General features: G+C 44.5%; 1 protein-coding gene across 8 annotated transcripts in view; it reads left to right on the forward strand.

Moving 5' to 3' along the window:
* The window catches only part of DIS3L2 (DIS3 like 3'-5' exoribonuclease 2), a 286,215-nt gene that overhangs the window by 173,280 nt on the left and 91,120 nt on the right, over nucleotides 1-21,815 (forward strand). For all 8 annotated transcript variants that reach the window (XM_073359152.2, XM_073359149.2, XM_073359151.2 and 5 more), the window contains 2 exons: nucleotides 8,570-8,677; nucleotides 16,370-16,603. In XM_073359152.2, the coding sequence (XP_073215253.1) occupies nucleotides 8,570-8,677; nucleotides 16,370-16,603 (342 nt within the window). The remainder of the gene's footprint in view (nucleotides 1-8,569; nucleotides 8,678-16,369; nucleotides 16,604-21,815) is intronic.

The following is a 21,815-nucleotide window of genomic DNA, read 5'->3' on the forward strand; positions in this document are numbered from 1 at the left end:
ATGGCCAAGTTCTTGGTTCAGGCTTGCAGCAGTGATAGAATAAACTGCAGATTCAATCAAGTCTCTGGAGAACATCCACAGCTGGGATGGATCATTCAGTCCTTCCTTCAAAGCTTCAGTGTGTAGCAGAGTCCCTTCAGAGGTATGAAGCAGGATTGAAGACAAGATGGAGGAGCTGCAGCAGCTTTTTATAGTCTCTTGCCATGTGGTCTTTCTTTCTTTGTCCCAAAGACAAGCTATCCAGCACATGGCCTGGAAAAACCTCAGAGTTCTGTCCATAGGCAGGTCCCTGCACACCTTGCTGAGTCGTAAGGCGAGTCTACCTTCTCTCAATGGGTCAGTTATATAGCTGATGGTCCTTAATGGGCCATCAAGCCAGCTAGGCAGAGCTGACACCAACTTGACTGGAGTGTTCCCCAGAAAGATAGCACAGGTTTGAAATACAGACAGTATAGAGCCAATATTCATAATTTTAACTATAAAAATGATACACATATAGACAGTATAATCATAACCAGCAAGCCATAACCTTGTCTTAGACACCTCATTTGACCCCCTTTATACAAGATTTGATGCCACTACAGGACTTTGGTTGCAACAATGATCTATACGGTCCCAGCTTATGTCAGTAACGTCACAGGGGGTTAATAGTTCCTTGACCCACCTGGTGTCCAAGGTAAGTCACTCTGTTTAGGCCTATTTGACACTTCTTAGCCTTAACAGTTAGTCCTGCCTCCCTTATGCACTCAAAGACTTTTTGTAGATGTTCCAGGTGTTCTGCCCAGGAATCCGAAAATATGGCCGCATCGTCAAGGTAGGCGACTGCATATTCTCCCAATCCCTCTAGGAGACCATCTACAAGTTTTTGGAATGTGGCGGGTACATTCCACAGCCCAAAAGGGAGCACATTAAATTCATACAGCCCGACATGTGTGGTGAAGGCTGACCTTTCCTTGGCGGATTCATCTAGCGGTACCTGCCAGTACCCTTTTGTTAAGTCCAAGGTAGAGATAAACTGGGCCCTTCCCAGTTTCTCCAATAGTTCATCTATGTGTGGCATTGGATAGTTGTCTGGGCGAGTTACAGCATTTAACTTACGGTAGTCCACGCAAAAACGTATCTCCCCATCTGGTTTGGGAACTAGAACCACTGGAGATGGCCAGGCACTGTGGGAGGGGCGGATTACACCCATCTTAGCATATCCTGGATCTCCTGTTCTATAGCAGTTTTCACTTGAGGAGACACCCGGTAAGGTTGGGGTCTAATTGGGTGAACATTACCTGTGTCAATGGAGTGGTATGCCCGTTCAGTCAGTCCTGGAGTGTCTGAGAATGTCAGCACATAGCTAGTGCACAGCTCCTTGATCTGCTGTCATTGCATTACGCCCAAGCGTCATGGAGAGGTTCACCTCTTCCATGCCACCATCACTTTTCCCTTTGTAGTAGACACCTTCAGGCCACTCAGCGTTATCTCCTGCCTGGGCTGTAAACTGACAAACCTTTAATTCTCTGCAATAAAAGGGCTTTAGAGAATTAATAAGGTACACCTCAGGGTATGTCATCACTTCCCACCGGCTCAGCAGGTAGTGATTGATCTAATGGGGATTGATTTATCGCATCTCGTCTAGACGCGATAAATCGATCCCTGAATCGACGCCTGTACTCCACCTCGGCAGGAAGAGTGAGCGGAGTCGACAAGGGGAGCTGCCGCAGTTGACTCGCTGCTATGAGGATGGCCAGGTAACTCGAACTAAGATACTTGGACTTCAGCTACGCGAATAGCGTAGTTGAAGTTGCATATCTTAGTTCGAACCCTCCCCTAGTGTAGCCCAGGCCTTAGGCTTTCGGTCTGAGGTAGGGAATGCTATGAGATAATTAACAACTCCCAGGTGCTCTTGGACCGTGAATGGCCCTTCCCATGACACTTCCATTTTATGGGCCTGGAGCACCTTTAAGACCATGACCTGGTCCCCTACTTTGAAGGCCCGCTCTCTGGCATGTTTATCATACCAGGCTTTTTGCTCTTTTTGAGCATCTTTTAGGTTTTCTTTAGCAAGGGCTAAAGAGGTTCGTAGGGTGTTTTGTAAGTTGGTTACAAAGTCCAGAATGTTAGTTCCTGGAGAAGGTGTAAACCCCTCCCATTGCTGCTTCACCAACTGTAAAACCCCTTAACTTTGCGGCCATATACAAGTTAAAATGGTGAAAAACCTAAATTGGGACATGGTACAGCTCTATAGGCAAAGAGCAACTGCTGCAACACTAGGTCCCAATCATTGGAGTGCTCATTTACAAATTTACGTATCATGGCCCCCAAAGTTCCATTAAACTTCTCCACCATGCCATTGGTTTGATGGTGGTAAGGGGTGGCAACCAACCATGATTTACCCCATGAGCTTCCCAAAGGCTTTCCGTAGGTCCTGCCAGGAAATTAGTTCCTGCATCTGTGAGGATGTCGGAGGGCCAACCTACCCTGGCAAAAATGTCTGTTAGTGCCTGGCACACACTTTTAGCCCTGGTGTTGCTTAGAGCTACTGCCTCCGGCCGTTGGGTGGCAAAATCCATGAAAGTCAGTTTGTACTGCTTTCCTCTGGTGTCTTTTTTGGAAAAGGACCAAGAATATCCACAGCTACTTGTTGAAATAGAACCTCAATGTTGGGGAGTGGCTGGAAAGGGGCTTTGACCTGGTCTTGGGGTTTTATCACTGTTTGGCATGCCTCACAAGATCGGACATAGGCAGAAACATCCTTGCCCATTCCCTTCCAGTGGAATGACTTCCCCAAACAGTCTTTGGTCCTGTTCACCCCAGCACGGCCACTAGGATGATCATGGGCTAAGCTCAAGAGCTTTTCCCGGTACTTAGTTGGAACTACCAACTGTCTCTGAGGATGCCAGTTTTCCTGGTGCCCACCAGAAAGAGTTTCCTTATATAAAAGTCCTCTTTCTACAACAAACCAGGATCGATTAGAAGAGTTGAGAGGTGGTGGGTTGGTGCGTGCCTCTGTACAGGCTCTCTGGAGGCTTTCATCTGCTTCCTGTTCGGCCTGGAACTGTTCCCTTGATGCTGGAGACATCAGTTCCTCACTGGATTGTGAAGCTGGGCTTAATCTCTCTGGAAGCGATGCAGGTGATGGGGCTGTTTCCGTTGATGGAGAACCGCTCTCCGCTGGTGCACTATGGGGTATTTGCAAAAAGAAGAGGAGGACTTGTGGCACATTAGAGAATAACAAATTTATTTGAGCATAAGCTTTCGTGAGATACAGCTCACTTCATCGGATGCATTCAGTGGAAAATACAGTGGGGAGATTTATATACACCAGAGAACATGAAACAATGGATGTTACCATACACACTGTAACGAGAGTGATCACTTAAGGTGAGCTATTACCAACAGGAAAGTGGGGGGGAGGGACCCTTTTGTAGTGATAATCAAGGTGGGCCATTTCCAGCAGTTGACAAGAACATCTGAGGAACAGTGGGGGGTGGGGAATAAACATGGGGAAATAGTTTTACTTTGTGTAATGACCCATCCACTCCCAGTCTTTATTCAAGCCTAAGTTAATTGTATCCAGTTTGCAAATTAATTCCAATTCAGCAGTTTCTCGTTGGAGTCAGTTTTTTAAATTTTTTTGTTGAAGAATTGCAACTTTTAGGTCTGTAATCAAGTGACCAGAGAGATTGAAGTGTTCTCCGACTGGTTTTTGAATTTTATAATTCTTGACGTCTGATTTGTGTCCATTTATTCTTTTACGTAGAGACTGTCCAGTCTGACCAATGTACATGGCAGAGGGGTATTGCTGGCACATGATGGCATATATCACATTGGTAGATGTGCAGGTGAACGAGCCTCTGATAGTGTGGCTGATATGATTAGGCCCTATGATGGTGTCCCCTGAATAGATATGTGGACACAGTTGGCAACGGGCTTTGTTGCAAGGATAGGTTCCTGGGTTAGTGGTTGTGGTGTGTGGTTGCTGGAGAGTATTTGCTTCAGGTTGTGGGGATGTCTGTAAGCAAGGACTGGCCTGTCTCCCAAGATCTGTGAGCGTGATGGGTCGTCCTTCAGGATAGGTTGTAGATCCTTGATGATGCGTTGGAGAGGTTTTAGTTGGGGGCTGAAGGTGACGGCTAGTGGCGTTCTGTTATTATCTTTGTTGGGCCTGTCCTGTAGTAGGTGACTTCTGGGAACTCTTCTGGCTCTGTCAATTTGTTTCTTCACTTCAGCAGGTGGGTATTTTAGTTGTAAGAATGCTTGATAGATATCTTGTAGGTGTTTGTCTCTGTCTGAGGGGTTGGAGCAAATGCGGTTGTATCGTAGAGCTGGCTGTAGACAATGGATCGTGTGGTGTGGTCTGGATGAAAGCTGGAGGCATGTAGGTAGGCATAGCGGTCCGTAGGTTTCCAATATAGGGTGGTGTTTATGTGACCATTGCTTATTAGCACCGTAATGTCCAGGAAGTGGATCTCTTGTGTGGACTGGTCCAGGCTGAGGTTGATGGTGCGATGGAAATTGTTGAAATCATGGTGGAATTCCTCAAGGGCTTCTTTTCCATGGGTCCAGATGATGAAGATGTCATCAGTGTAGCACAAGTAGAGTAGGGGCGTTAGGGGACGAGAGCTGAGGAAGCGTTGTTCTAAGTCAGCCATAAAAATGTTGGCATACTGTGGGGCCATGCGGGTATCCATAGCAGTGCCGCTGATTTGAAGGTATACATTGTCCCCAAATGTAAAATAGTTATGGGTCAGGATAAAGTCACAAAGTTCAGCCACCAGGTTTTTCAGGCTCTGGCTGAACCTCTTGTGTAGGGTCATCTGCTGCTGCTGCCAGTGCAGGCTCAGTGGTGCCCTCTGGTGTTGGAGCTGTAGACGGAGTTGCAAGCACTGGACTCAGTGCTGGCAATGGTTCTGGTGCTGGTTGCTTCGCCAGTTTCAGTTCGGGTACTGGCTTTGGCTGGGTCTCTGGGACTGGATCCACTACGGCCGTTGTAGTCATTGGTGGGGGATCCGGTGCCACCACCTCCATCTGGGTCTCTGGTAACACAGACTGGGCTCTGGTGGAAGGCTCAAGAACAGGGATAGGTGTGGAAGCTTGCTTAGTCTGGCTGTGGATGACTGTTCCCACCGTCTTGGCCAGCTTTACCTGGTTGGCCAAGTCTTCCCCCAGCAGCATGGGAATGGGATAATCATCCTAGACTGCAAAAGTCCACATTCCTGACCAGCCCTTGTACTGGACAGGCAACTTGGCTGTAGGCAAATGGAAAGAGTTGGACTTGAAGGGTTGAATTGTCACTTGGGCCTCTGGGTTGATTAAGTTGGGGTCCACTAAGGATTGATGGATGGCTGACACCTGCGCTCCAGTGTCCCTCCATGCTGTAACCTTCTTCCCGCTCACACTCACAGTTTCCCTTCGTCCTAAGGGTATCTGGGAGGCATCTGGGCCCGAGGACCTTTGGTGTGACCCCGGTGCAATGAACGGTAATCTGTTGGGGTTCTTGGGGCAGTTGGCCTCCACATGCCCCAGCTCATTACATTTAAAACATCGCCCAGTTGACTGGTCACTGGGGCGAGGTGGGTTGCTGGAGAATGGTGTGGTGGGGCGATAAGGTGCCTGGGGTTTTCCTTGGGATGTAGGTGGGGCCTTGGGTTGCCCCCGGTGATAGGGTTTTATTTCGGATTGCCCCTTCTGATATTCGCCCCAAGTGCTACTAGTTTTTTTCTTTCTGCCACCTCCATCCGTTTGGCTCCAGTCTCCCCCACCGTGATTACAGTTTTGGGCTTCCCATCTAGGATGTACCTTTCTATTTCCTCAGGAACACCCTCTAAGAACTTCCCCATTTGCATTAGGAAGGGCAACTCTTCTGGAGATTTAACATTTGCTCCCGATATCCAGGCATCCCAATGTTTCACAATGTGGTAGGCGTGTCGGGTAAATGACACATCTGGTTTCCACCTTAGGGCCGACGGGAATGCTTGGGTGTTAGCCCCATTCTGACTCTCTTGCCTGGGTTTTAAAAAGTTCATAACTGTTCATGTGTTCCTTAGGCATTACAGCCACCACCTCTGCTAAGGGTCCACTGAGCTGCGGCCTCAGCTTACCATGTACTGGTTTGTAGAGATGCTGTACCCAAGGCAGGCCCTTTCGAAGTTTTCTAAGAAGGCCTTGGTATCATCGCCTGCCTTGTAGGTGGGGATCTTTCTGGGTTGGGAAGCGGTACCTGGAGAAGGATTGCTAGGGTTGGTTGGTATATTCTGCTGAGCCCTTGCCTTCTCCATCTCCAGTGCATGCTTCCTCTCTTTTTCTTTCTTCTCCATAGCTCTCTTGTGGGCAGCTTCCTCTGCCTCCTCCCTGGCTTTTTCTGCCTCCATCTCCAAACGCCTTAAGGCCATCTGTCTATCATGCTCTTTTTGTTTCTCTTCAGCTTCGAATCTGGCCAGCTCTAGTTTATTAGCTGCTTCACTGGTAGTCATTTGCCTGCTTTCTTGTGCTTAACTCTAGCTGTACCCAAGAGTATGTAGGGGTGGGGGGCACTTGTGAATTTCCCTGCAGGAGGTTATCTGCCCTGCCTTTAGGTAGAGAAAACTCCAGCTCAAAAAAGAAAAATCCCTTTGTAAAAAAACTAACACCTTTCTCTCCAGGCAAATAGACAGAAAACCCTCTCACATCTCTCAGCTTTAAAAAAAATGCTCTTCAGGTCTGTGCTTTTGGTTCAAAATGATCCCACCGCTCTGCCACCATGTCAGGGTTCCTTCCCCACTCTGAACTCTAGGGTACAGATGTGGGGACCTGCATGAAAGACCCCCTAAGCTTATTCTTACCAGCTTAGGTTAAAAACTTCCCCAAGGTACAAACTTTGCCTTGTCCTTGAACAGTATGCTGCCACCACCAAGCGTTTTAAACAAAGAACAGGGAAAGAGCCCACTTGGAGACATCTTTCCCCAAAATATCCCCCCAAGCCCTACACACCCCTTTTTCTGGGGAGGCTTCAGAATAACATCCTAACCAATTGGTTACAAAATCATCAAAGACCCAAACCCCTGGATCTTGGAACAAACGAAAAATCAGTCAGGTTCTTAAAAGAAGGATTTTATTTTAAAAAAAAAAAAAAAAGAAAGGTAAAAATCATCTCTGTAAAATCAGGATGGAAAATACTTTACAGGGTATTCAGATTCAAAATGCAGAGGATCCCCTTCTGGGCAAAACCTTAAAGTTACAGAAAACGGGAATAAACCTCCCTCTTAACACAGGAAAAATTCATATAAAGCAAAAAATAAACTAATCCGCCTTGCCTGGCTTACCTATGCTGGTTGCAATATTGGAGACTTGGATTAGGATGGGTTGGAGAAGATGGATTTCTGTCTGGCCTCTCTCAGTCCCAAGAGAGAACAACCCCGTAAACAAAGAGCACAAACAAAACAAAACAAAACAACCACCGCCCTCCCCTGTCCCCCCCCCCCCCCCCCGATTTGAAAGTATCTTGTCCCCTTATTGGTCCTTTGGGTCAGGTGCCAGCCTGGTTGGCTGAGTTTCTTAACCCTTTACAGGTAACAGGATGTTGCTTCTGGCCAGGAGGGGTTTTATAGCCCTGTATACAGTGAGGTAGTTACCCTTCCCTTTATATTTATGACAAGTGTATTTACTGTTTTCCAAAGGGTCAATAATGAGAGAGGAAATACGAAAATGAAACTTCAAATCATAAGGTTTGACTCACTAAATGGCTGCTAAATATGATCTTTTCCACAGGTGTCACCCAGAAAATAACCAGAGAGACAACTCCTCACTGGCGTAAATCAGCGTAACACCACTGAAATCGCTGGAGTTATGTTGATTTACCCCAGCAGGAGAACTGGGTGGGCCCCAAACCTTTATTCTCGGCTATAGTCCGTTTAGGAATAATTTATTTGATAGGCTGCAGGGATCAGCTTCACAAATATTGATTGGACATGGGCTACTGTTTCACAGATGAAATCCCAACTAATGACTTCTGTCTGGTTCTGATACACACTGGTATTGTGTTGAACTGGAAGTGAGTACAATAAAAATAATCATTGTTCCCTGTCTTGGCTTCTCAATCCCCTTAGTACATGTAGGCTAGTCATAAAACAAGTGCTTTTGTTTGGTTATCTAGCCAATATCTCCACTACCTTTTGACCCAGGCTACCGAAGTGCTGTACAAACTTCAGTAAAGCCTTGTGTCATCTCTGTGACATAGGGAAGTATTATACCTATTTTGCAGAGGGTAAATTAGGGCGAGTTAAATTAGTTACCTAATGTCCGTCTGCATGTGACAGAGCAGGGAACAGAATCAAGACTCCTATGCCTCTGACCACTGGAAAACTCCTGACTTTCCCAGTTATGCTATGCTTTTGCTTTCCCCCATCCCGCCCAATGTTAAAGTGGCAACAAAAAAGGCTACAGAAGGCATAGAGATTGTAACTTTGAGAGCTGAAGAGATGCTCCATTTAAGTGACTCTGTTTAGATCTTTTCCTTGCTTTTTGTTGGGGACCTGTGCCTTGCGGGGGAGTCAGGACCACAAGAAATGAATGTCCTCACCCATGCGGTCTTGTTTTTCAGGTGATCCCTATGCTTCCCAGGCTGCTTTGCGAGGAGTTGTGCAGTCTCAATCCTATGAAAGACAGACTGACGTTTTCTGTAATGTGGAAAATGACTCCAGAAGGCAAGGTAACCCTGTCTCCTTCATTCTTCCTGGGCAAGGTCATCATCAGCACTGGGCCCCACTGATGTAAACAGATAGTTAGGGGACTAAAATGGGTAATCCAGTAACATATCTGCTCAAAATAAAGGCTTCAAGAGTCTCCCCAATCTGTGAACACTGTGTCCTGTGGATAGGATTTTGTGGAACAAATGACTGGCACATCCTCGTGATAAGAGGGATGGAAACAATGTTATTGATGGTGACTGGGAGTGAGAATGAATGTTAGGAACAGAGGATTTCTACAGCACCATAGTAGGCCACTTGTCTGTTTAGGATCTTGTCTCCAGAAATAGTTACATTTTTCTGAAGCTCCAGATACTGATTTGGCGCCTCAGCCCCCCCTGACATTTAGCCAGTTATGCAGTGCTGTGACTGAGGAAAATATTCCTTCCTGACCCCTGTGGTAGGCAGCTTATGCCCTTAATCATGAGTTTGGATTATTGCTTACAGAACTAGAAAGTATATTAATGGGCATATATTAAAAAGACCTGGTTGTACTCTTTGGGGCCGTGCAGTGCGTAAATGAACATCACCTTTATTTCTCCTGATTTCAGGCATGCAGTTGCAACATGTTGGCATTGAGGGCATCAAGTGATATTCCACTTGTCTTCATGTTTGACCTGAGGTGGTGTGGGGAGCAGTCAGCTCTTCGTGGGTCTTCATTTCTTTCTCTCCGTTCAACTCCCATCCCTCAGGGCTGCATAACAGTCTGCTCCTCGGTTGCTTTTATGGTGGCAGAGCCCTCTCAGAATGGTGACTGCATGTCCCCTCCCTAAAAGGCTTTGGAAAACAGGAAGGATTCTTTTGTATTTCAAGCCTGCTGCTCTCCCATAAGTGTGTAGGTTTTATGCATTGTGTCCTTGCCAAGGTTGTTGGAGTAACTGTTTTTTGGGGTGATCCTCAGGTGACCTTTCCGATGAAAATTAGTTTGGCTTCATTGTAAATGTCCACATTGCTCCAGAGGGCTCAGAATCTCATTGTATGTGTTAGCAATGGGGCTGCACTGCAAAGTTCAGCGGCAGCTCTGCGTTTGGCCCATCTCTAGCATTATGAAGGGTTTAGACTGTTGTTTGGGAAATCTTCAGCTTTCTGTATCCTGAATTCTAATTGCTCAAGGCACCCTCTAATACCAGGTACTCATTTGGCCTTTTATTTACCACCGAGTGCTCTTTGAACAATGAAGAGGAGCTGCTGACACTTACCTCTTAGATATTGATGCTTGGTTTTAGAACAACACTTAGATCCACCACATTTCAGCCAGTGAAAGTTTTTGGAGGAGTCACAGTGTCTTTCCTCATGTCTGCTCAGGGATGCTGATATCTGAAGTCAGGCTGCATTCCAGCAGGGAAAGGTCTCTGACATCAGAGTCTACACTTTCCTTTGGAAGGCTGATTGCCTACAGCCAACTCAACAAACAGATTTCTCCTGGGAAGCCTTTCAAGTCTGAATGGAAGTTTGGGTCACTGGGTTTGAATAGGAACTGAAGGAAGTTAATGAACCTTACTCCTTCTAAGAGGAGACGGCAACCACAACCCTTTTTCCAGCTTGGCTTTTCTCCAAGAGCTTATCCTTGAGAGTCAGGGCAAAGCACCTCTTGCCACTACACTGTGGTGCTTGTGTAGGCAGGAGAAATGGGATCATTTTCTCTTTTCAGGGTTAGTAAGAGGTGAAGTCTGTCAACAGGCTGTTCTGCTCGCTGAACGTGGCCTTTGAACTTCGATTTCTCTGTCAGTGGCATGCAGAGCTGTAAGGAATGATGATGTAACATGGAGAGCGGCTAGGAACACAGGGGCCTTATGAGCACCTTGTTACACAGTCTACAAAACAGTATTTTGATGCTGAGTTTATAAAGCACTGCCTGATAGAATCACTATAGGGTAAGGGCTTGTCAGTAATCCCTTGCAATACAAAGAAACCTCCAGTAGAATGCCTACAGATTCCCTACATGGGAGTGACTGATTTTTTAATAAGTAAAACAATGGCAGTCCTTTAACCCTTTCTGAAGACGGGTGCCATCTTGTGGGGCTTTTGAAATCACTCATTGCATTATAATCAGCTGTTTTCGTACTACACACGAGCATAACAGGCCATGCCGTCTGGCCGACAACTTGTGCAGCCCTGTGAACATCAGTAGGAAGTTCTGACGTGCCATCTGTGAAGTTTCTTTTCAAGGATCTGTGCATTAACTGCTCCATTATTGTCACCTTGATGCAATGTGTTTCAAGAACTGAGCTGCGCTGTGTCAGTGTGGGCAGAATGCAGCCCCCATTCTGAATTCCACTGCTGTGCAGCATACATAGACTAGCATGTAAGGTTCTATCCAGTTTCCTTTTCTATGGTGCTTGAAACACAATACTGCTAATGGGGACGGTAAACTGCTGTGTTCTGAGACACCTGATGTAATTAGTGCTTCTTCCTGGCTTTCAGCCACTCCCAGCTGCTCTAGATTTGTTTGAAAGTGTCGACAACAGGCATCCATGTACATTCATGTGGGCAAGACATATCCAAAATCTATTTCGATGTCTCCATAACATATGTTTAATATATGTGTGAAAACCCAGTAAACCTCAGTCAGAAGCAGTATGTTAGTAGTACTAAGAGAGGTATTATTAGAGTGTACGATATACCAGTTGAAAAGAACCAAATGTCACAAGAATCGCAGTTGCATACTCCATAACACCCTGCAGCAGCCAACTCTGCTGCCTTCCAGGGGTCAGGAATGGTGAATAGTGTCCAGAAGATAAAATAGCAGGGGAAGTCAGCGCCAGCTGTTATTGGCAGTGCCTGTCCTTATGCCTTGCCATGAACATGGCCAGCCTGTGTTCACACACATGCTGGTTGATCTCCTGTGGCTGTACCGTACTGTGTCCGACCTTTCCCAAAGGGAATTAACAGAACTCTGGAAGATTTGGCCTCTGCTTTTGTCAGGCAGGCAGGAAAAGTGAGATTTTGGTTGAACATTTAAATTTCAGGCAGCAAAACAGAAATCTGGTCCATGTTGCTTCCTGTGAGGGACAATAAGATATTTTTGAGAAAAATGGCAGGAAAATGCGCAGAGAGATCTTCTATAAACGTCAAGATCAGGAGTGGATCTGTTGTGCAATATAGTATAATATTGTTACTCATTGGACGGCTGATTCCAAGGCAAACCATTATCCAAACATCATTTGGAACATACCCAGTTTATAGGCCACGTTTGTTGTAGTTCTCTCTACTCTCCATATCCATTTCGTGACTGTTATGACATCTGTCTGAAATAGGATCTCTGTTTAAGAGCTTATCTGCTTTTCCTCTTCCTGCTTCCTACTCCAACCCTGAAGGTACAATACGATGGTTATTTCAACAACAAGGAAACTATGATGTCACAATTCCACTGCCATGTGGAGTTGTTTTCAGGTGGGGATTAAGCAACAGGAACAGATGAACTTCTAAAAATCAAGACCCCACTTTCAAGCAAATCTCCCTGGTAATAAAAAAAGGAGGGGGAATACAAATACGGTATAGAAACAGTCTTGCTTGTCAGTGGTAAACTTTCCATGTTGATCAATTGCTCTTTAGCGCCACTGGGCTTCCCATTCTGTATCTGTATTTTCAAGATTATCTAATCCTGGGATAGCTAACACTCTCCAGGCTAAAATTTGTCTCAGATTTTGAGACCTGAGGAAAATTCCTGCCCTCTGTCAAATTTGCCAAATTAGCGGGTTTGTGGGGTTTTGCCATTGATTACTCCTATTTAATCCTTCATTAACATACTGAAAAACATCTAGATGTATGGCTGTGCCCACTGCATATCACGTATTTTGTCTCATTGTTTCCTTGTATTCCTCCATCTGCTGCCTCTTGTGCTGTACTTCGCTTGTAAGCTCCTTGGGGCAGGACCATCTTTGTGTTCTGTTTTTATACAGCACCTAGTACAATGGAGTCTTGATTCATGACTGGGGCTGCTAGGCGGTGTGGTGGAGGTGGTATTAATAATGCTAATACTAATGAAGCGTTATATGATACATCTTAGTTCTGGAACTAAATACCATTGTAACTGTAGTTGATTGCATTTGTTCCCTTCTTTAAAGCAAAGCTTGCCCGAGAAAGCAACAGTGGAAACACTGAGTCCAGTTTTCCAAACATGCGGTGCAAACTGCACGTATAGTTACTACAAATGTGCATGCAAATGGCCAGTTAGACTTTTAACTAGCTGATTGCACTGATACCAATATACATGTGCAGTAATGGTTCATGAAAATCAGACCTGCGGTTGCACGTCCACTTTTGAATACCAGCATCACTTTAGTTCTCAACCTTTTTCATACTGTGACTCCACGGTCCAATAGGAGAGTCTTGGGGCCTACTTCAGACTAGCCATAAAATAAAGGAAGATGGTGTCAACACCCTGAAACCTGTTTGAGGACTGCCCCCCAATGGGATTCCCTAGTTGAGAACCTGTGTTCTAACTAGAAGGTAAAGAGAAAAGGAGTACTTGTGGCACCTTAGAGACTAACCAATTTATTTGAGCATAAGCTTAAGCTTATGCTCAAATAAATTGGTTAGTCTCTAAGGTGCCACAAGTACTCCTTTTCTTTTTGCGAATACAGACTAACACGGCTGTTACTCTGAAACCTGTAGAAGGTAAAGGAAATTCTCAGATCTATTCATTAACTTAGTCTACAAGTTGCATAGTGAGTTCCCAGCTTTGCCCAAATCAGGGATGATTCATTCAGATAAAAATGTAACTTTGCATGTTCGTACTTGAATTCTCTTTGTTGCACCTTCCATATTAAGGAGGAAGCCAGCTATAGGTTACCTTGTAAAATCCAGGATTTTATCCACCTCTGCTGTGGGAGAAGCATTGCTTTTACTAGGAATTCCTTTTCTGTTTTTTGTCCAGTCCTCTACATTTTTTAATGTAGATGTATGTGGATGGAATTAATTCACCCACAGATAGACATAATTAGTGCCTAAGTACCTAAATCATTACAGTTTTGGATCTTATAGTGGTGAGGACCAGATTTGATAAGGGTCTTGTTTTAATGCAGCTGTTACCAATAACTGGAGATTAGAACATTGACAAGAAAAGGGAGATAATAAAACATTTAAATGTCATGCTAGGAGAGCATTCCCTTATTTACAGAGGGTTTGTGTGGATGAATGAAATTAGAAGGAGTTCAGTTCCAATAAAGGAAACTCAGCCTTGTCCACCACTCATTTCACTACTTTGAGCAAAATCTTTCTGGGTGCTTGAGAACCTCTTTGTTTGCCTTATTAAAACATGAACTGTTTATTTTTCTTTAACCGGCTAGTTGTTTTTGTATTTTTCATTAATCTGCTTGCCTTTTGCCCATGGTGTAGTGTTTAAAGAGATCCTGCAGCATCGTAGTTACCTTACAGGAAATTTCCGTGGCTTTTGATAGGAAGTTTTTTGGTCCAGACAAACAAAGATTTAAACAGACAAACAAAGAAAACAAAACAAACCCCCCACTCACCACAAACAGAGGGGAATGAGAAGCTTTTTTTAAAAAAAAGTGTGTAAAGTTTTCTTGGTTTCCATCAAAAAGAAAACCTTTTCCCCATAGAGTGATCTGACACTGTCTGCCATTAAAGAATGGACTTTGGAAATAATGTGTGTGATGCTGAAAAATAGCACCAATTTACTTTCAGAGCTTTTTTTAAGCACTGAAATATAGACTTTTCTGAAAAAAGAAAAGGAGGACTTGTTGTACCTTAGAGACTAACCAATTTATTTGAGCATAAGCTTCTACAGCTCACTTCATCGGATGCATTCAGTGGAAAATGCATCCGAAGAAGTGAGCTGTAGCTCACGAAAGTTTATGCTCAAATAAATTTGTTAGTCTCTAAGGTGCCACAAGTACTCCTTTTCTTTTTGCCAATACAGACTAACACGGCTGCTACTCTGAGGCTTTTCTGAGTATTTGTTACTCGTCCATCACAGCAGGAAAGAGACCAGCATTATCCCTTGGGTATCATTTCTGATTTCTCTGACAGTGGCGAAAGAACGAAGTTTCTTATATTAACAACATGGCACCCAGAAGAGTTGGGAACTTTTACAATAGCCCCAATGTGTTTTGCATATCAGCACAGGGTCTTGGAATTCAAATTCCTGGGTTCAGTGTTACCAAAACACAGTCAGTACGTAGAAGGGGAAGGAGACCTACTAGAAATAGACCAACCTGGCAGCAGATCTCACTATGTGTCAGTGACCAAGTAAAAGTAGCACCCTACAACTCAGAACAAGTGTTAAACTGAACTTAATAGAACGCAGTGGAGCAGAGATCAGACAGAATAGCTTTTAAAATAGGAGGACAGCTAATTCCTTTAGTTCTGTTAATTGTAATAATTTCTTTAAATGCACATATATGATATATACACACACACACACCCCTCTACATCATCAACTACACTTCCGAGAACTTTAAATCAGAAGCCATTACCCTCTAGTTGCTGAAGACTTAGAAAAATGTGTCCCAGTGTTGAGGACATGACCTCATGTAATAGGAAATAGACCTAGATGCCCAGTGATATACCTTTCTCCCGTCTGTTGAGTTATGCTGCATGTGCGCATGCTGGTGCGCTAAGGAGGTGAATTGTAGGGGTGTATCAGCTCCGTCAATGGCAAATCCTCCCCCAGTTCATGCCCTCCTCTGGCAATGCCCTGGTTCACTCTGCCTTGCTGAGACCTGGCATTCCTCCTGGGACACTCCCACTTGCCAAAGCTACCTCCTCCTTGAATGGCCCCCGTTGCTCCGACGGAGGATGTGAGATTGCCGCTCGAGCCGAGCCAGAATTAAAACGCTCTGCTTGTCCTCTGAGCACTTTTGCTGAGTTTGACCCTCAACCTTCTTCTCCAAACGTCTTGTTGCCCTGTCACCCTTTGATGAGTCTGATTCCCTGTCCCAGAGCCAGTTCCCCATTGTCCCATCATGCATTCACCACTATAAGCAGCTCTGCAACATTGCTACCATGCCTCATCTGAAAATGTGGCTCTTTTCCTTTCTGTCCTAACAAATAATTTGTTAGAGACCTTTTATTAAATAGTTTAAAAATATGGGTGGTTTCTGTTTGAATTTTTTTTAATTGATTTCATGTGTGCTTACTGGCAACATTTCTTTGTTGGATCAGAAAGACAGTGGAAACTCACAGATTATTCCTTGTGATTCTTTGGGCTGAATCGTGGCCTGGGTAATGGGCTTAAGACCCATTGAAATGAGGGGGATGGAGATTGGTAGGTCTGGACCAACAGGGGCCAAAGTACAACCCACGTACTTCTACAGTGTAGCCTACAAACATTTGTCTGACTTGGAGGTCCCAGCAGGCAGCCCCCATCTTGATCCAAGCAAGACTATTAACCTCAGGGCACAGTTTGTTTTCTGTCGGCCACACCCCTGTAATGAAGGGTGGCTGCAATCTGCTGCATATTAGATGTGACCCTCCAGCTTCTAGTAGGTTTCTAATTAGACTGTCACATGGGCAAAGTTTAGATGCCCGTGTTCGGGGTTCTACCTACCAATCTGCATGCAAGCCACTTCTCTGTTTAATTGGATTTTTTTTATTTTTAACATGAGGAAAAAAGACGTAAGCTGTTGTGAAGGATGGCAGGTTCTTCCTCTTGTAATTAATGACTTCATTTACATTTTCTGATTTTGCAGATCCTTGATGAATGGTTTGGGCGAACCGTTATCTGTTCCTGCGTGAAGCTGAGCTATGACCATGCACAGAGTATGATTGAAAACCCCAACAGGGTTTTTGGGTCAGAAGAACTGCCTCCAGTCTCTCCTCAGCACCCAGTCGATGAAATTCACCAAGCTGTCCTAAACCTCCACCAAATCGCCAAGCATCTGCGCAAACAGCGCTTCATTGATGGTGCTCTTCGTTTAGACCAGGTCAGTAACCTCGGCATCCGTAACCTGGGGCTATTCACCCCTCCTCTCAGCCCTTACGAGAGCAAACCCAAGCTGAACTCCTTTGATCTCTTGATTGGTCTAAAGACTCCAAAGGGAAAATCAGACTTGAATAAAAGCATAGGATTTTGTGGCAAAGTTGTTGGGCTTTTTTGTTTTGTTTTAAATATAACTTCACCAAGCTGTGCAGATACAGGACACCTAATAACACAGGAAACAAAACGAAAATGGTTGGGTTGAAATCTACTAGACAAAATAGATAAGGGAAGAGTGATCGCTCTTACAGAATTCTTCATGCCACCTAGAGCTATGGATACAAATCTTATAAATGGAAATAAATGCTGATGATGTCATAACTTTATCAAGGCATTTAGGTACATGAAGCACATATTTCACTTCAAAAAGGGTCATCTCCAAAGCATCATTTGCTGTGAGATACTGTAGTTGGAATAATCATATTTTCCAGCAGCACTCCTATCAGTTCTCGGGGCAGGGAAAAGAATTAAAACGTTATCTAAGACAGTTTAATTGTGTAAACAGTGGATGTGTTTCAATAGAAGAGACGTAAATGACGTGGTTTCTTATCTGTGACAATGTAAGTGGGGCTGTATCAGTTGTGTTGTGTATATTTACTATTTTGCAAGTAGAAACAGGTATTTTTGGGCTCCAGCTCAGAGCTCCTTCTGACTTTGTTGCTCAAAGGCCATAGAGCTACCTCTCTTGTGAAACTACAGGAGGTTGCTATACTTCTGGGAACAGAGCGGTCGACCAGGCTGGCAGCCAAAGTTCCTTATTCGTAACGAAAGCGCCATTGTTTTATATCATTAAAATGAGACTCGAAATGTCTGGAAAATAATTCCCCCCCCCGTCCTGAACAGCCTCACCTGCAAAGTTCATTGTTAACCTTCTCTTTTGGGACATGTGCTTAAATATTTAAGGCTCGTCATTCAATAGATAATAGTGAGATTTCGCTAGGCTCAGAAGTGAAAGCATTTCTTATCCCCTGAACACCAGGGAATAAACTGTAAAGAACAATCCTGCTTTGGCAGGGGGATGGACTAGATAACCTAATAGATGGTAGAGGTGGAAAAGATCTATGATTCCTGTGCGCTCTGACTGCCCTGGGAGAGCACCGGTTATGTCGCATAGATTCTGTTCTCGCAATGCTGCGCTGATGGAACCCGCGTGTGCCTGCACCACTGAGGCTGGTTTGGTGACAGTGCAACTGCTAAAGCAGCTTCCTCACATTTTAAATGGGTCGGTTTAGCCAGGGGAAGGAGATCCTGTTCAGCAGTGACCTTGTGAAAAATTAGTGGCGTCTAGTTTCGTTCAGGCCTGTAAAACAGAGCCCGGTTACAAAGCTGCTGCACTCGACTGCCACCGCTGGAGAGATGGGATCCAAACCTGCTTTAGGGTACAGGAGAGAATTAGTTTGACTTAATCAGTACCTAGTGGGCATTTATATCCCCAAACTGCATTATTTTCTCAGAGTGGCATCCTCTGCTCCAGAGAATCTCTGCCTTCCCCACAGCAAGGGCATAGCAGGGTTATGGACAGTAAGAATGAGACGTATTTAGCCAAGAAGAAGTTTGCACCATACCTGCCCTTTCGATATATGCCATTGATCACCACTTGGTGATGAACTCTACACTCACAAAGGAAATTAAAAATCCAAACCTGTGCAGAAAGCTATTGCCTTGGAGTGTGAGGGTGAATATGAAGGGGTGTGTGTATAGTGTATATTGTGCAGGACAAAGTGAATTCATGTAGCTTTTAATATAACCAATTTATAGTCCCTCGCTTTTGTTCACATGACTTCCTTTCGCTACTTTGGTGTAGTTCTGTAGAAGGTCTGTTTTCTGTATCTGAGCAAGCAAGGGTGGGCCCTAACAGGAAGCACACCTTTCTGATCACAGGACCTCTCACTGATTTCCTGTTGAGTAATGTAAATACTGAACAATGGGAGACAAACTACAACAGAGGAAACCAAGAGCAATTAATTATCAGATTAAAGGAAACAATAATCACATAGCAGGAGGGAGTCGAGACACCCAGAAAGCTAGGATTGCATTGCCAGGGGTTGTAAGGAGACAGAATACTTTTGCTCTCTTTGTTCCAAAGGATTTTTGAGCCCTCTTTCTATGTGTTAAGTTCCAGTTGGGTTCTGCCTTATAGTCAGTATTGATTGAACAAAGCTTAGGACCTAGTGATTCTTTGCCAGTCTTGCTAATGACATTTATCACTGTGACATGCTGTCATCATTCCTGTTAACGTTATGAGGAGGCATTGTGGTCTCTTGCCTAGTCAAGGAACTGTGAACCAGAACTTCAGCTCTGCCACTGCCTCATTGTGACCTTGGGCTTGGTTTTCACATAGGGTTGCCAACTTTGTAATATTTAAAAACTGGACATTGCAGCAGGAGTGCCAGAACCTCCCCAGCCCTGCCTCTTCCCCCCACCCCCAGGGCCCCGCCTCTTCCCCTGAGACCCTGCCATGCCTCTTTTCCCCAAGACCCCACCCTCATTCACTCCTCTTCTCCCCATCACTTGCTGCTTCCCCCATCTGCCCCAGGCCCAGGTTGCGGGGGGACTTGCCTGCGGAACTAGGCCTGGGAGCTGCAGCTGCCCGATGCAGGTAGGAGGCGGCACCGGCTGAGTAGAGGCTGGCATGGGTGATGACCCAGTGCCTCCCCCACCCACAGTGACCGGACATTGGGTGTCTGGTCAGTAGTACTGACCGGACACTGTCAGGTTCCCTTTTCAACTGGATTTTTCAGTTGAAAACTGGACACATGGACACCCTATTTTCACATCTGTCTCAGTTTTACTCATCTGTAAAATGGGAATAATATGTAACTACCTCACGGGGTTGTTGAAACTTAATATTTATTCCCCTACCAAAAAGTTAATTCAACTAAGGGTGCTCCTGAATATTTCCTCCCCACATAAACTCTAAACAGTATTGAAAAGTCAGCTCTGTCTCCTATCAGCCCATGCTGTCAGGCTCCAGTGCCGAATGGTTACATTTTCAAGCAGATACCATCATGCTTTCCCCCAAGCCGCTCCTCACACATGGGAGAAGATCATCCACAACACGATTTCATTATCATCCTGCAAAACCCTCCTTAAAACTCTCCTTTGCTACGAGGCTACAGAAAACTGACAACAGTGAGGCCACTGGTGTGCTGAGAACACTGCCAGTTGCATTGACATTGTTTCCTTGTCTCCCCTGGCCATCTGTGTTCATCTGCTGTGTCTTGTCTTGTACTTAGTTCCTGCCCCAAAGAGTTTATAGTGTATCTTTTTGTTCTATGTTTGTACAGCACCTAGCACAGTGGGGTCCTGACCCATGACAGGGACTTCTAGGCACTATGATAATATAAATAATAGTACTGTGAATTTCCAGGTATTAACCCACCACCATCACAGCCCTCAGTATCTGCAGTACCGAGTTGGATGATTTGTTGTGACATTAATAATTCCTGTTTGAAAGTGGCAGGCGTATTTGTGTGATCTGGTGTAAGAACAGTGTCTATTCATGCAGTGTTGTTTCAATGACACTTTACATGGAATTATTTTGCTCAGAAGAGGAAGGCTGTCATTTGGATACCTCTTATATTATCTGCAGCTGCGTGCTGTAGAAACACCCAAGAAAGATTAGATGGGTAAGACAGATACTCAGGTGGTGGTGAATTGGTAAAGTGTCTTTGGTTTTTGTGGATTGTAGACTGACCTTTTAAACAACACTTGTGTGAATAAGAGTAAGATATGAATGTGTTTTTGTGCAAATGAGAGAAGGAGTGGTGATGAATGGATAAAGTTCATTTATGCTTTGTAGCTACTGTGTGTTTTGTTTCAGTGGCAAAGTTAAGGTTGTTTAGCTGCTGGTCATTGAGAATGCTTGTTACATGAAAGTGTGAATATGGTGTGATGGTGGTTGTCTTGGCTCTTTGTTTTGAATTTCCTTTGTTCTGTGATTCAATAGGATGCCACGTGCCCAGCAACCAAAAAGCTCAGTGCACTCGCTGGTGAAAGTGTGGTCAATTAAAGCTTTCTGTGCCTGGTGTACAAAATTTTTCCACTGCAGCTATATGTACAGCATACGCTTTCCCCTACATCCTCTTCAGTTCAGTTCTCCTCCATGACACCCTTAGCCCTTCTGTCTGCAATTTCCCATAGCTCCAGAATACAATTAAGTGCTTAATGTTTAAAGTCTTATTATTATTTTTATTTGTATTAAATGCATAGTAATGGGAGCTTTCCTAGAATCATTGAAGGTCAGGGTTGGAAGGGACCTCAGGAGGTCATCTAGTCCAACCCCCTGCTTGAAGCAGGACCAATCCCCAATTTTTGCCCCAGATCCCTAAATGGCCCCCTCAAGGATTGAACTCACCACCCTGGGTTTAACAGGCCAATGCTCAAACCACTGAGCTATCCCTCCCCCCAAGGGGAGGTCATTGGGTCATTAAAACTTCAATTGCTGAGAAGCTTATGGGTCCATAATCACAGAGATTTTAATGTATTTTCTTTCATTTGGAACTGAGACATTTAGATGGCAAGGACATAAATAGGTGCCTTAGAAATACCGGACAGAGAAAGAAATAGAAACAACCTTACATGTGATTGTTAGTTTTAAGTATGAGATCATCAGTTCAAGTGCATCTAGGAGTGGCCTACTGATAAATGTTCTCCTTTGGTTCAGCTGCTTGAAGCTGATGTACGGGGACTGGAAGACTAGCTACAAAAATCGTATATGCACATTTAAAAGGAAAATAAACTAGGAGCATGAGCTCTCTTTATGATCACCATTATAAACAAATGACTCTGAGATGACTGATGGCTTTACTAGTATTCCCTGGCTTTACTACTATTCCCTTATGTGCTTGAAAAACTGCGTTTGACTTGAGTTTATTGTGAAAATAACCAAATGTGTCTTTGCACCTGATTGGTGTGGGGCACCACATTGTTCGGTAAAGCAGTTTATCTCTTATTTTTGAGCAAGAGACGCTCGGTTTGGAGGTGGATGGGGCAGAAAGCGAAGCAAAATGGGGAAAAAGTGGGAAGATGATATTACTCGAGTTAAGAACTGAACTACACACGGACTAGACTAAATTCTGTTTGTTCACAAACTGCACACTTAAGGAGATCTGCCACTGGCTTACCATCTGTGTGACGCTTGCATTGACCCACGGTTC

Source organism: Lepidochelys kempii, chromosome 9 (assembly GCF_965140285.1).
Source record: "Lepidochelys kempii isolate rLepKem1 chromosome 9, rLepKem1.hap1, whole genome shotgun sequence".
Lineage (NCBI taxonomy): Eukaryota > Metazoa > Chordata > Testudines > Cheloniidae > Lepidochelys > Lepidochelys kempii.